Here is a 15,591-nt window from a genome sequence, read left to right as displayed (position 1 = left end):
AGCTCAGGAAACTGAGTAGATAAAGAGTTCATTGAAACAGTGAGAAAAAAATGAATTTGGGGGTAAAGATGGATTTATGTTGATTATGAAAAATCCATATGGAAGTGTTCAGTTGGGTTTTGGAACTGTGAATCTGGAGCTTTATGAGAGAAAGAAGACTAGAGATGCATTAATGAGAATCACCTGAAGATGTTGTTAGACACACACACACACACACACGTATATATAACTCACATATCCTGTTTGGCTGGGTGAGTAAGTCGGGGAGGGCACCACGAGGATCAGTGTTTAGGGTCCTCACATGCCTTAATCTGGCCCTGAGGAAGAGCATAAAGGAGCATTAGTCAGTAGTGTCAGATATTAGAATTAAGGAGAGTTTATTGAGGTATAATCTATTGTAATATGATTAGAGAAGAGGCGAATGGTTTAAGAGGAACTGCAAATGACTGAATTTAGAGGAAGAGGGGCAAGTTAAAGTTGACATTCCTATTTCTAGCACAGATGAGTAGGACGACGATGATGCTTTGAACTGAGATAAGGAAGAGGGTGGAATAATATGACTGGGTGGGAACATAATGTTTGATTTGGAACATGATGAGTTTGAGAATATTCAGGAATATTCTTCCAACCCTTGATTAAACTTCTGTATTGGATAGATGTGTATGTATATAGATATCATTTAGGAAGCAAGAAATGAGAAGTGACTTTTTTTGGGGGGGGGGCAGGTGATATTTCAGATCTTTTAAAGGACTTTCTTCATAAATTACAATTACTAGTTTATCCAGATTGTCTTTAATCAGGTAATGTTTGACTAAAAGAGTTATGACTGTATTTAAGATTTGGCTGCATGTGAGTCCCCAAAATCAAATGAAACTCTTTTATCTGGAAGCATACGAAGTGAGTACTTAATTCTCTGGTTCCCTTCTCCCCTTCAGAGATGCCCTCAACAAAATGAAAGATGTGTATGAGAAGAACCCACAAATGGGGGATCCTGGGAGCTTACAGCCCAAATTAGCAGAGACCATGAGTAACATTGACCGCCTGCGAATGGACATCCACAAGAATGAGGTTGGTTTGTTATTCAGCAATTATATAAGATAAATTTGTCTTCATAAACTTCATTATGATAGATTGGTTTTTGCTACAATTACTTTCAAATATTTATTAAATTATAGGGCTTATGATCTAAAAGTAAGGTGTCGTTATGGTATATAGTCTTTAGAATTAATCCTTCATTGAAGTTTTTTTTTTTTTAATTTAAGCCTTTATATAAAATTAAACATACTGTTTTTGTCAGCTATAATGTTGATCATTGACTAAATTGAAATCAGTTCCTCTTCTCTAAGAAATACATAATTATAAAAACTCAAAGCATATTTTAAATGTGTGAGCTTTTAAAAATATTTATTGAGCTCAGTTATCTTTTTTTCCTCCTAAGGCTTGGCTTTCTGAAGTTGAAGGCAAAACAGGTGGGAGAGGAGACAGAAGACACAGCAGTGACATAAATCATCTTGTAACACAGGGACGAGAAAGGTCATTTTTTGCATGTTACTTGTATTTCTTCTTTTCCCCCAAACTTTTCCCATCCTTTTGTCTTAAACTTCATGCAGTTCTTTTTTCTTCCTCCCTAATTTAACAAGTTTGGCTTTTAATAATCTCAGTCTTTTGAACCTAAGTGCTTTTCTGTTTCTTTAGCAGTAGCTGCAGGAAAGTATGAACTTTCATACTGCTGTTTAATTGTAGCATGTCATGCATCCAGAAACAGAGGTGAGAAGGAGGCACAGGCTTGCTCCTCAGGCATGGGAAGATTCTCTTCAGGTATAGGTGGAGTCGAGTAGCTTATGCCGAAGAAAAAATTCACTGTCAAAATATTCAGAGTTCTGTGAAAGAAAATAATATATGTTGTTAATTTGGACCAGAGCTTCCAAAAGGTATCCTGTTAAGTTTCTGTGTTTTCATACTGGTTATGACGTTTCCCCCATTTGGTATAATGTATCTTTTTTTCATAATAAAATTCAAAAAAATTTAAGATTCATCTTAGAGAATAATTTGAGAGACCTTAAATCTTGGTTTACTACTTACAGTGTAATTTCAGCAAGTTCTTTTTCTTTTTAAGTTTATTTTTTTTCATTTCAATTTGTTTTCTAGAACAGTTTTAGATTTATAGAAAAATTGTGTGAGAAGTACAGAGTCCCCAAATATTCCCTCTTCTTTCTTCACATAGTCTCTGTTATTAACATTTTATACACATGGGGTTGCCATAAGTTGGACTTGACAGCAACGGGTTTTGGTTTTATTAATGTGATACATTTGTTACAATTGATGAATTAATGCTGATGTATTATTATTAACTTTATTATAGGGTTCATTGTTTGTGTTGTACAGTTCTATGGGTTTTGATAAACGTATAGTGTCGTATGTCAACTATTGCATTATCATGCAGAAGTTTTTTTTTTTAAATAATTTTTATTGTGCTTTAAGTGAAAGTTTACAAATCAAGTCAGTCTCTCACACAAAAACCCATATACACCTAGCTACACACTCCCAATTACTCTTCCCCTAATGAGACAGCCTGCTCTCTCCCTCCACTCTCTCTTTTCGTGTCCATTTCGCCAGCTTCTAACCCCTTCCACCCTTTCATCTCCCCTCCAGGCAGGAGATGTCAACATAGTATCAAGTGTCCACCTGATCCAAGAAGCTCACTCCTCACCAGCATCCCTCTCCAACCCATTGTCCAGTCCAATCCATGTCCGAAGAGTTGGCTTTGGGTATGGTTCCTGTCCTGGGCCAACAGAAGGTCTAGGGGCCATGACCACCGTGGTCCTTCTAGTCTCAGTTAGACCATTAAGTGGGGTCTGCATCCCACTGCTCTTCTGCTCCCTCAGGGGTTCTCTATTGTGTTCCCTGTCAGGGCAGTCATCGGTTGTAGCCGGGTACCATCTAGTTCTTCTGGTCTCAGGATAATGTAGTCTTTGGTTCATGTGGCCCTTTCTGTCTCTTGGGCTCGTAATTGCCTTGTGTCCTTGGTGTTCTTCATTCTCCTTTGATCCAGGTGGGTTGAGACCAATTGAATGCAGAAGAATTTTACTCCCCTAAAATGCCCTGTGTTTCACCTCTTCATCTTCCCTCCTCCCCAGCCTCTGGCAACCACTGATCTTTTTACTGTCTTTATAGTTTTGCCTTGTCCAGATTGTCATATAGTTGGAAATCATACAGTGTGTAGCTTTTTCAGACTGGCTTCTTCCACTTAGCAGTCTGCATTTATGATTCTTCCATGTCTTTTTGTAACTTGTTGTAGTTCACTGGTTTTTGTCGCTAAATAATAACTTTATTGTGTAGATGTATCACATTTTGTTTAAACATTCTCCTACTGAAGGGCATCATGGTTGCTTCTAAGTTTTGGCAATTATGAATAAAGTTGCTATAAACATTCCTGTGCAGGCTTTTTTTGTGGACATTAGTTTAAAGCAAGTTTATTATTTTTTTTAAGCTAGTATTTTCTTGTGTTTTTGGTGAAGGTTTAGATTCACATTCAACGAATTTTGTACAAATTGTTCAGTGACATTGGTTGCATTCTTCACAATTCGTGAACATTCACAGTATTTCTGTTCTGGTTGTTCCATTTCCGTTAATCTAGTTTCCCTGCCCCCTTAACATTCTCATCTTTGTTTTAAAGTAATTGTTGACCATTTGGTCACATATAGATGCTTTTTAAAAGGATCACAGCATTTGTGGGTGATATTCTTTATTTTGTGAGCCAGTCTGTTTTTTAGCTAAAAGATGACTTTAGGGGCTAGTTTCAGTTCAAGGTTTAAAGAGGATTTCAGGGCAGTAGTCGCGGGGAGTTCTCTAGTCTCAACCAGTCCAGTAAATCTGCCTTTTTTTTTTTTTTAAGGAAGTTGAGATTCACTTCCACATTTTTCTCTCATTCTGTCAGGGTCCATCTGTTGTGGCAAAGCAAGTTCATTTTTAATGTTCTCTGAGTCTCACTTTCCTAAAATGGAAATTAAAATAGCCAGCATATATGGTTGTTAGTAATAAATAAAATAATGACCATAAAGCACCTAGTAATACAGCACCTGGCAATAATATGTGCTTGACAGTGTTAGTTCCTGCTTATCCTTTTCTTTCCTTCCGTCTTACCACTTTTTGTAACAGTGTATATCTTCAGTATATCATGAGGTACACACAATATACTAATTTTTGTTACTAGGTAAAACCTAGATTAAAAGAATGTAAAGTCTCTGGCACATGTTTATCTAAGCATGGCTTCAGGCTTGCTGAAAGTGCTGTTAAACCTAATTTTGTAGATTTTTGAAATTATTACTAAAATCTTATTCACTCACTTGATCTTTTTAGCAAAATTATTAACATTATTTCTCTGATTTAAAAAAATTAAAACACAAATAAGATGCCTTCAGATTATCTGCCTTTTTTTTTTTTTTGAATTACTAATTTCCCTGTTAACATGATTAACTGGAAATTAACTTTCTACATTAGTTCAGATTCATGGTTTTTAGTAACAGAATGAATACCCGTGCTGGCTTGTACTAAAAGGGGGCTTCACTGGCTGATTTCAAGGAGCGCTTGATCTAGGAGCTCAGATGATATCCTCAGGATTTAGTTTCTCTTCATCTCACAGCTCTGCCTGCCCCTGTGCTGGCTTCATTGTAAGGTTCCATGTGGTGATCTTCCAAACTCCAGGCTTATGTTCCTCCAGGCTCAAGTCCAGTGGAAAAGGGAGTGAGCTTCTCGTCTAACGGCCTCAAACAGAAGGCTCTGTGCATCTTTCTGTCTGGTTGGGTTACAGGCCTACTTGTGAACTGTTCACTTTAGCCATACTAGTGCTATGCTCTGATGGCCCCTCTGGAGCCAGGACAGAAGCAACTCCATCTGAAGCCTGTGAACTGAACGTGGGTCTGGATGTTTCCCTAAGGAATGTCAGGGTTTTCTTGCCAAAAGAAGGGGAGATGAACACTGGATAATGAGAGACAAGGGTCTACTGCATTTTTTAATGTTATCTCTGGTCCCAGTGATAGTGAGACACATTTACTGAGTAGGTGCTATGTGTCTAGAGCATTGTAATCTTTTTATTTTTTTTATTTCAGGACATTCAGTGAAGTGTTTTGTATTAGAAGCAATTTATATAATTAACTTTTAAGAAAATAGAAAATAAGGGCTTAATTTAGAATCCTGTCATTGATGCTTGATTCCTTGATTTGATCCTGAGGAGATCAACTTGTAGGTAATATAAAGAGTTTCCATGTGGATGATACTTGATCGAAGATAACTTTATGTTTTATAGTCCTGAGGGAAGTTACACGGATGATGCAAACCAGGAAGTCCGTGGGCCACCCCAGCAGCACGGTCACCACAATGAGTTCGATGATGAATTCGAAGATGACGATCCTTTGCCTGCTATTGGACACTGCAAAGCTATCTACCCTTTTGATGGTATGATTTTCTTAATACATGTACTCAATAAGATTGGTTTCTGAATATCTAAATGTATGGACTCACTGCCTTTAGTGTCCTCAGCTAAATAATACATTGTCAGAGAATTATAATCCCAGTTCATTAGTATGAATACTTTTGTTTCAACTCAATTAGATTTATAGAGGATTTCTCTTTTCTTCCATACATGGAGTTGAAAGAAAATTAGCTATGTTATCAGCATCCTAATACAAACTATTATTTAATTATCAACTTTGATCGATACAGAATTTCCCCCAGAGATTTTACTAATGGCTGCATGTACTCAATGAGATGAAGCAGCTTCAACATCATCCAAGTCAGTAAGTGGAAGGCTGGTAGCTGTCACTTCATGCCCTTCTTGCAGCTGACTGACATTGAGACAAGTACAAGGTAGATGGCAAGCTGAATGCCACCACCTTATCCTGACTGTAGGCCACCTTGTAAGTGAGGAAGGGACAGATGTGGTAGCTTCTGGCTCTGCTATCCTTTCTTCTGTGACAGTTGGAGAACAAACCCTGTGAGAGAAGTAAGGCGTTGTGGCTCTGTATTGCCGATTTTTAGTTACCCGTCCCTCTTTGGGGCTGGGAAAAGTCCTTTTCCTTAACTCCCAGTAGCAGCGGAACACCTCCACAAATAAGTTGTTGTAAAATTGTATATAATTTAAGGTCCTTCCCCACCCATCCATTGTATTGGCTTTTAAATTGAATAAAGCCTTTAATTACCCCTCATTCTGAAAAAACATATTGAATAAGATCTTGCAGTAATGTAATCTAGAAAGTAGGGAAGGAATTTAGCATATGTTAAATGAAGATTCAGTTACGAAAATTATTACTGCTAAGCAGATGGGGAGTGGCTGGGGATGGGAAAAAGGAGGCCGTAAGGCTGATGAAGATTTGAAGGAAGTTTGTGTTCTGTGGCTATGACCATTCTACTTCTGCCATTACCAGAGTTGAACTTGTATTTTTCTTTCTGCCCTCTCCTCAAACCGTCTTCTTTCCTTCTTTCTTCGCATTCTCTCACTGTCTTGTCACTATTCTCCTGATTCATACCTCATGGTTTTTTTAGGTAGCATTACCACTCAAATATGGGAGGAGAATTGGAATAGTGAAATAGGAGTTAGAATACCGTGTCAAATCTTATGATGTGACTGTGGCTCAGTTACTTCATCTGTTATATAAGGGTGGTATTAACGCCAGCCTCAAAGGGTTGTTGGGCAGCTCAAATGAAGTGTAATGTAGATGAAATATTGGGTAGACTGCAAAGCATCCTAGCATCTGTTGTTAGTAATGAGAGTCACTGGGCTCATGATTCCAGGTATATTTAAATTTGATAGTATTTTATGTTATTTCGTGTTGTATTTGTAACTTTTATTCAGAATTATCACTGCCTAAGTTATGCTTGAATTATGAAAACTCCTATCTAGGGCACAATGAAGGTACTCTGGCAATGAAAGAAGGTGAAGTTCTGTACATTATTGAGGAGGACAAAGGCGATGGATGGACAAGAGCTCGGAGACAGAACGGTGAAGAAGGCTACGTTCCCACATCTTACATAGATGTAACTTTAGAGAAAAACAGTAAAGGTGCAGTAACTTATATCTAAACTAACCGGGCAGCTCTGTGCTGTGCATGACATAAGAAAGATAACATAAAATGAAAGCACATTCAACAGGTTGGAAAAAAGAAAAAGGGCATCCAAGAGTTATTGTTCACCATGTGAGCTGAGTGTAGGCTTGATCTTAGAGATGTGAATACTACCATAAAAAATGTTCTCGTGACATTTTACCGTTTGAGTGATGTTGGTGTGAAGCTTAATTGATGCCTTTTGCTTTATGTCCTGCTTAAGTCTGTGTGAAGGATTTGTGTTTTTCTGGCTTCTAAATTGTAGAATTTGGTCTATTGGATAGGAATCCACAGAGAAAAAGCTTTCCCTCCCGTTGGGTCAGAAAACACAGTGACTACAGTGAAATCAAATAAGTAAAACTGCTCTGAAATGCTATAGAAACTGATTCCCAAAAGAGTAGTTTGTTCTAGGAGTTTGAATTTGTAGCTGTAGTTTCCAGGGAGAAAATAGTTGATTGAGTAAAATAATTTATTTTAATAATAATTTTCATTTTCCATTCTATTTTTAACTTTGGCTTCCTAGAGGAAGAAAACAAGCACGTAGCACATAATCTAAATAATCTAAGTAGTAGGTTAATCAGGAGACCCGAGGTGCAAAATAAATCACCCTGATCTAGTAATTTTCACTAATGTACAATCTTCCTTCTAAAATAATCTTACGTTTGTATTTTTCATCTTGAAAATGTCTTTTGGGAAATACCACTTTAGTGATTATTTAGCATTTAGCAGTTATATATAGGAAAGTAGATTCTAATGAACTAAGGAGATCTTGAGTGGAGGGAAAGTACTGGGAAGTCCTTTTAAAACAAAAACAACTTTTTCGACTCAGTTGGGGAGAAATATCTGTATCACCGTTTAGGGCCTTTCCTCATTTTAACCGAAACATCTGTTATTAGGATAGATTATTTTTTCCCGATGAATGTCAACGAACATTTGTTGTAAACAGCTGTACAGTCAGTTCCAGCATTTTCCCACAAGGATTGTGCAGCGCTATTTGTGTGACCATGTCCTGAGTAAGTCTTGTGGGGAAATAAAGTGAGGAAGCTGTTAAGAGGCTGTTTCTTGCTTTTGCTCATGCCTCCGATTTGTTGGTGTTCAGGAGCTGACTGTAACATGATTGTAGAGACATGTGGGGCAGACACTTTGAACTGAGCACCCCTTTTGGTCCTACCAAAGGTCTTCAGTAATTGTTCTTTTCTTTTTCCTCCTGGACTACAGGTTCCTGAAGAGGGTTTCTGAGGAATGGGCAAGATGTTGAAGGAGGTTACATGCAGCTGCTTTTGGGGGGAGGGTATTAGAATTTTCAGGCTCAAAGAGAGAGAGGAGCAAGTTGCATGAGTGCATGCAGACATGGTTATTTTTTTTACTAACTTCATTAGCATTTCCATACATTGTTTTTAAAAAAATCATTGTAATACCAATCCTTAAATTCCTGGCTCACAATTATTTATACAAAAAAAAAAAAAGCCAACAGTGGCTGACCTTTTTTTCCGTATACTTTACTGATGTCCAAATCAGAAAGAATGCAGAGCTGTCATTAACTTTGTCTTACATTTGGCTGTCCCAGCGAGACTGTCTCCATCCCAGCTCTGTTTTAATTGGCTTTTAGGTCCATTGTCTGTTACAGTCCTTGCCATTTGTCAGTGTCTGCCTGCGCCACCTCCGTGCTTGCTTAACATCTTGTTGCATGTCTAGAGTAATCGGGCTAGATTTTTCAGGCATGTCTTTAGAATCCCTTGTTCTTGTCAATGTCTGTGTTTTGTTTTACATTTGGAGTGCAAATCGCTTTGTCAAAACATCTTCAGCACTAATGTTTCCATCCTAGTGTTTGTGTATGCTGCTATAACTTCCCCACTGCAAAACATTCCAGTTTTGACATTAAGAAGAAGTAGTCTGTGAATCTGAAGTATTTAAGATAAGAAAAAGAAAACATCTCTGCTCTAGCCTACAGCCCAGTTGAAAGAACTCTTTGAAACATGATACATCTTCAGCACCTCAGTCTGGGAAGAATCCATAGTCAGCGCTGAAATCCTGGCATAATAGACACAGAAGATACTCACCACCTCAAGACAAAGGACTGTTTGCAAAAGTCAGCTGCTTCCATTCAAGTGCTGCCTTAAACTAGAGTGCCTAAATCTGTTGATTGCCAACATACCACTGCAGTATCCCACAAAGGGCTTTGTGTGTCAGCTCAGTGCGACCTCCTTTAGCTCTGCAGCTCTGCTGCAGCTGCCGATGTAGCCTGGTAGGTGGCTTTGAGAGCTCTACCACGTACGCTGGTGCGTCTTCAGATGTGTGCATCAAACACAAGACATGTCCGAAGTCCATTTTACGTTACTCAGTGTTTTTAAGAGAAGTTTTATGGACCCTCCCCCATTGTCTTTTAATTTGGGGTTATGAAGTCCTCATTTGATTATTGACAATGATAGTCTGTTTCCAAGTGATGCTTTTGTCTGAACCAGATAAAACTTAGTGAAACTTTGTAATGATCTATGTGCACTTTTAATTGTAAAATGGAAATTTCTGTATGTTTATACTTGTAAATATAGTTGTTAGTGCCCTTGTTGCTCCGGATGTCCTGCCTCCCATCTGTAGTTCTGTTAATGACTTGTATCCTAACCAATTTCATAGTGGTGTTGTAATAGAAAGATTGGGGGTGGGGGTGGGGGTGGGGGGCATTTGTACCACCGAAACTTCATTAATTTGGTTCTTTACTGTTTTGAGGGGAGGAGAATGTGAAATGGTCTGTGTATTATTGGATTTTAAGCAATATTTTAGAAACTGTGTGACTGCTTTAATAATTTTTCCCCAGTGTTATTTGAATCGCACGACCAGTTATACTAAAGCCGAATGACAGTTGTGCAAAGTTAATGCCTTCATGAGATCAAGTACACCACTGTACACACCTGACATAGAGTGTGTTACCTTTGAGGCTAGTGAACGATGAAGTTTAGATTTTGAATCTCGTTACAGGGTTATTTATATAATGTGACATTATTCAATACTGACAGACTACGTGAAGTAGTTTTAAAATCTAGTGCTATTTTTATTTTAAAGGTTAGTAATGAGGAGGAAGTGTGATCTGGCTGTTTGTTTTCTGTACAAAGCCTGAAGTGCTTGTATTTTTTTGGCTAACAGCCACGGAGGGCAAAGGTTCAGGCTTTCTTGTAAGGACTAACTGTTCTTTTTAAGCTACTGTTTGTTTTTGTAAAAGCAGGATTTGCTTATGTAGGAGGCAAGTTCCTTGACGTGAAATCGTGCAACCTGTATATGGGTTATTGCCCTAGGAGAGACATTTGTACTTGCACAGTTTAAATCATTCTTAAATCATTCTTAAATTTTGAACATGTGAATTGTCCAAGAGAAATCTTTAATTTTTCAGTAATTTTTACTCTTTGTGCACATGTTGATTTCTTAATGTAAATGCTTTGTTTAAGATAGTGTTCTTGGTTGAAAATATTTTAATGGAATAAAACAATCTTTCCAATGGTCAGTTAAGGTGTATAGTGTGTTATCTCTTGTTACCATATGAACTACAGAGGTGTAATGATTTTGTCCTTGAATATGCTAAGCTTCAGATGGTGCAAAGTAGATGACAAGTCCCAGAAGTGGGAACATCTGTGTCAGGCAAAGCAGTTTGAGAAATTTTGTTCTAGTTTTAGTTTCTCTCAAGCTTTCTTAAAGGGGGGGGGGGGGGGGGGGAGAGAGTTAACAATTTCCTTAGAATGACTTTAAATTACTTGTAATAATTTGAATTTGTTAGCTTTGTTCCACCGTAGCTGTGGTTCTCAGACTTCCCCTTTACATGGTCTTACCCTCTTCACCCCTGTGAGCTGTCCTTCTGCCACAGACCCTGATCCAGGCACCGCACACTGGCCAGCGTCTTCTGTGATCCGGCTTGAGTTTCTGATTAGTCAGGAGAGGATGCCGCTGTCTGCCTGGCATTTCTAAGCTTAGAAGGAGAATGTTTTCTGTAATTAGTGTCACATCTGTCATTTTAGACTCAATTTCAGAAGATTCTACTTTTTGAAAAAGGCAAATGTGAAACTATGATGAGAAACTTTTGAAACCCAAGAAGAAAATGAAATTTAGGTAACCCTGAACAATGAAGGACTGCAGTTATTGAGATCCATGCCACACTTGGAAGTAGGGACACTCAAAACAATGAAAATATCAGGAAAAGAGTATCTAATGCTATAGCCTCAGACAAAAGCTCAAAACAATGAAAAGGGCTTTTACTGTCTGAACTAAGATAAGGAAGTCACATGCCTACTTGCTAGGGAAAGATAACTTCTTTATAGCGGTATTAACAAAAGGAAAAGGGTCTCCAGGCTTGTTGATAGATTTTCTATGTGAAGGTGTTAGTCTAAGTGAAAAAAGGCTCAAGAAAAACCAAACAGATTTCAGTGAGCTCATACACCCGGGATCAAGTATATTCCTTAGAGTCGCTTGCAGTAAGTAATCTAAGAAACTAGAGAGTATATTTCAAATAAACAAAGCCCATACCAGTTGTTGCGCGGTCGACCCTGACTCCTGGCAGCCCCGGGTGTGCCGGAGTAGAACTGTGCCGTATAATAGCTGGAATCTGTTGGAAGTAGATGACCAGGCCTTTCTTCTGAGTGGACTCCAACCTCCAATCTTTCGGTTAGTAGCCGAATGCTTACTGTTTGCACCACCCAGGGACTCCTAGAAAATGTAAGAGGTGCCAAAGATGAGGGAATGGGCAAACACAGTTTGAAGCGTAAATTCTGGGAAGTTTTAAAATACTAGATAATTTTGTCAGCATTTAGGGGAAAGTGTAATGGGGGGACCTCTGGGTCCCTAAGAATGACTCATGGAAAATTAGCCTCATTCCTGTTTTTAGATACAAAGTGAAACTCTGTAGACATAATGAATGTCTTGACTTCATCATGATTTCAATATGTGACAAAATTTCCTATTTTTTTGAGTAAAATGGTGACAGCATTGTCGTGGAGAATTAGGGCTTGCAACAAGCTGATTTGGTAAGCCCAGAATGTCAACCCAGAGGAGAGTTTCTTGTGGAGACCTTCAGGGCTCTGACCTCAGCCTTTTTCTTTTAAATAATGATTTAACTTAGGTAAAAACAAGCAGGCATGCTGCTAGTCAGTTGTAGTTGATATTATATAATTTTCTCCTTAGGTTAAAAAGTAATTACGTAGTTGACAAAGACGTTGTTATATGAGAAGAGCTGGGTTTGTTTTAGGTAATATTCAGTAAGTATAACAAAATACTTACACAGTTATAAACTATAATAAACAAATTTATCATCCAATTTAAGAAATAGAAAATTACCATTTCCCTCTCCTCCAAAGGTAAGCATTATCCTTATATTTATTATTTTGTTTTCTTTGTAGTTCTACCACATGGGTAAATTTTTCTAATCCTAATTAACTTGTTTTTGAACTCTGTAAAGTTGGTGTCATACTCTGCATGGGCAGGGCTGATATCAGCCATCACACACTGATATTACCACATTGTTAGTTGCCGTCAAGTCGATTCCGACTCCTGGCAACTCCACGTGTGCAGGGTAGAACAGCTCCATAGGGCTGTCAAGGCTGTGACCTTTCGGAAGCAGAATGCCAGGTCTGTTTACTGAAGTGCCTCTGGGCAGGTTTGAACTACTAACCTTTTGGCTAGTAGTTGAGTGCTTAACCATTTGTGCCCTCCAGGGACTCTGATATTGCCATATTGAATGTTAAATATTGAAAGATTTCCATACTTTTTGGTGAATAAAACCAAAACCAAACCCCTTGCTCTCCAGTTGATTCCAACTCAAAGCAACCCTATAGGACAGAGTAGAACTGCCCCATAGGGTTTTTCCATGGAGCAGCTAGTGAATTCAAACTGCAGACCTTTTGGTTAGCAACAAAGCTCTAAACCACTTCGCCACTAGGACTCTGGTTGGTAAATGGTAGTAAATAGGGTTTATCTCAAACCACACTTGACACTTTGTGATACCAATTTCTAGTTTGGACAGTGGGAACAAAGCTAAAAGGCTTAATGTAGATTTACAATTATTTCAGGCAATGGGGAGTCTTCTCTAGTGTCATGAGCCCTTGGGTTGGAGAATGGCCTGGACAACCAAGCTGGGGAAGATCTCCGTTCATCCCACAAAGAAATGCCCAAACCTTGGTCAAGGAGAGAAGAGAGGCCTAAACTGGGGAGACTGGAAGAGAGCACGTGGGTAGACAAAGGTGTTTGGGGCATAGGCCGTCATGATGCAGTAATGGCTCCTTAGATGGTTTTTTAAAGTTTTGCTTCATTTGACAACTTACTGTGTAATGGGGAGTGGCCTGCCTTGTGCATTGTGAGGTGTGAGGAGGACCCAACTGGGACTCCGTTTAATACTCAGGTGTGTGCTTTCTAGGATGTGACAGCGCAACTGCTCTGTTCTCTCCCCGCCTCCCTTTGCTGGTCTCCAGACAAGAGAATCACATTACCTTCCCTTTCCTCCTCCATGAGTCTACCATTCCCCGCACTTCCCTGCCTAGAGTAGACCAAGCCACACTGTCTCAGGTCAGCAAGAGCCCTGGCACACTTTCCCCATTTCTTTTTATTCTTCTTCCTTTCCCCTTCTGCTTTTGTCCTGCATCATAACTGACATCAACCAATCACTGTCTTACTGATCAGTGCTGGTTGTTACTGGCTTATGTGGGGGACACAGTCTTGGGTGTGGAGTGAGACAGACCAAAAATACAACTCCCAGTTCTGGCAACCAAGATCAGCAGTCTCCACTTATCTCACTCCCTTTTTGTCCCTTTCTCCATTCTCTTTAACTGGGAGCACCTGCCTCTGGCTCTTGGCATACAGCCAGCACCCAGATGGTGCTATGCTTTCTGATGAGGGGAAGAGAGGTGAGATGGGAATCAGCTGCATGACTCCTCTCTTCAGGTGTCAGGCAGGGTATTAGTAAGCAAATGACTATCAACTTTATGGGAAAAGTCACTGGAAGAGTTTATGAAATAGTGGAGGCATCGATTAGCTGGTGATAGCGATGTGTAGGGTAATGCTATTCAGCTATATGCATCCCCTCCCTAATGGAATCAGTTTTGCTCTTCCCCCAAGCATGCTGGGGATGAATTCCGGATGGACTTGGGCTAAGGTACCAGGCTGGGAGTGGCATGACTGGGCCAGTGGCCAGCGCCGAGAAATGCCTTAGCAACAAGAAGGAAAACATCTGGGCCTGGACGTGAAGTCCCTGGGAACACTGACTACCCAAGGATGTGGGAGAAGAACAATGAGCCTCGGGCCCAGCTGGAATGGCGTATAAGCTTGGGTCCCTTGCTAGGTGGTTGCGGGAAATACTCTAGCTGGACAGCACTGGAGAGCAGCTGCTTGCCCGTGTCAGTAAGTTTCCCTGAATGCATGAATCTGGAAAGGGCTACATGCCAGCTCTTCGGATTATCTGCCGGGATGCACAGTGAGGGTCTTTGCTTGCCGGGGCTGTCCCCCGACACCATGTCAAACAAAAGATTACGCCAAACCAACCATTTGTTTAAACGAATGACTTGAAACCATTGATGATTGGTCAAAGATTTATGCTATACTTATCCTTGGTTTATCAGCTTTATTATGTAGTTCATTAAAAGAATAAAAAGTATTATTTCGCTTGTTTTGCATATTGGCTTATATGTTAATTTATTAGTACCATCTCACTGGTTAAATATTTTAAATATTGCATGGTATCCTCTGAGACTTGGATTTTTTCACTCAACGTTGTTTCTTAGGTTCAAATGCATAATTCTCCTTTTACTGTGTATAGTGTTCCATCATATAGATATGCACAGTTTATCCATCCTCCTATCAATGGGCTGGATGTTCGGCTGTTTCAGGACGTAGCATATGATCAAGAGCTGCTGGTGCTAAAGGAAGAAGTCCAAGCTGCGCTGAAGGCAATGGCGAAAAACAAGGCTCCGAGAATTGACGGAATAGCAATTGAGATGCTTCAGCAAACAGATGTCGCCCTGAAAGCACTCACTTATCTATGTCAAGACATTTAGAAGACAGCTCCCTGGCCAACTGACTGGAAGAGATCCATATTCATTCCCATTCCAAAGAAAGGCAATCAAGCAATGTGGGAATTATTGAACAATATCACTGATATCACAGACTAGCAAAATTTTGCTGAAGATAATTAAAAAATGGCTGCCACCATGCATTGACAGAGACCTGTGAGATTTAGAAGATGATGTGGAATGCGGGATATTGCTGATGTCAGGTGGAACTTAGCCAAAAGCTGAAAACACTGGAAAGATATTTACCTGTGTTTTATCGAATACATGAAGGCATTGAAATATGTGGACCATAACAAGTTATGGATAACATTTCGAAGAGTGGGAATTCCAGAACACTTAATTGTGCCCTGGCATAACCTATACATAGATAAGAGGCAGTTCAAAAAGAACAAGGGAATACTGTGTGGTTTAGAATTGGAAAAAGTATGTGGCAGTGTTGTGTTCTTTCACCTTATTCA

At 39.3% G+C, this 15,591-nt stretch overlaps 1 protein-coding gene and 1 long non-coding RNA gene across 3 annotated transcripts in view; one reads left to right on the top strand and one right to left on the bottom strand.

Annotated features, from left to right (window-relative positions):
• Positions 1-9,752, top strand: part of FNBP1L (formin binding protein 1 like) — a 113,551-nt gene extending 103,799 nt beyond the window's left edge. Inside the window, exons 11-15 of one of the 2 annotated variants that reach the window (XM_049879752.1) lie at positions 936-1,068; positions 1,439-1,533; positions 5,306-5,454; positions 6,899-7,057; positions 8,316-9,752. In XM_049879752.1, coding sequence (XP_049735709.1) covers positions 936-1,068; positions 1,439-1,533; positions 5,306-5,454; positions 6,899-7,057; positions 8,316-8,323 — 544 coding nt within the window. In that variant the 3' untranslated portion in view covers positions 8,324-9,752. Of the gene's footprint in view, positions 1-935; positions 1,069-1,438; positions 1,534-5,305; positions 5,455-6,898 lie in introns of both variants that reach the window. The other variant, XM_049879750.1, reaches the window with a different exon arrangement.
• LOC126073278 (uncharacterized) lies at positions 1,701-11,791 on the bottom strand. The gene is made up of 3 exons (XR_007516705.1): positions 11,604-11,791; positions 10,913-11,049; positions 1,701-1,880 (listed from the first exon to the last, which is right to left on the bottom strand). It is a non-coding gene; the product is annotated as an uncharacterized LOC126073278 (long non-coding RNA).
• Between the last annotated feature and the right edge of the window lie 3,800 nt (positions 11,792-15,591).

This window comes from Elephas maximus, chromosome 3, assembly GCF_024166365.1.
Source record: "Elephas maximus indicus isolate mEleMax1 chromosome 3, mEleMax1 primary haplotype, whole genome shotgun sequence".
In the NCBI taxonomy this organism is placed as follows: Eukaryota; Metazoa; Chordata; class Mammalia; order Proboscidea; family Elephantidae; genus Elephas; species Elephas maximus.
The sequence above is the reverse complement of the archived record's forward strand: the minus strand, read 5'-3'. Positions and strand labels throughout refer to the sequence as shown.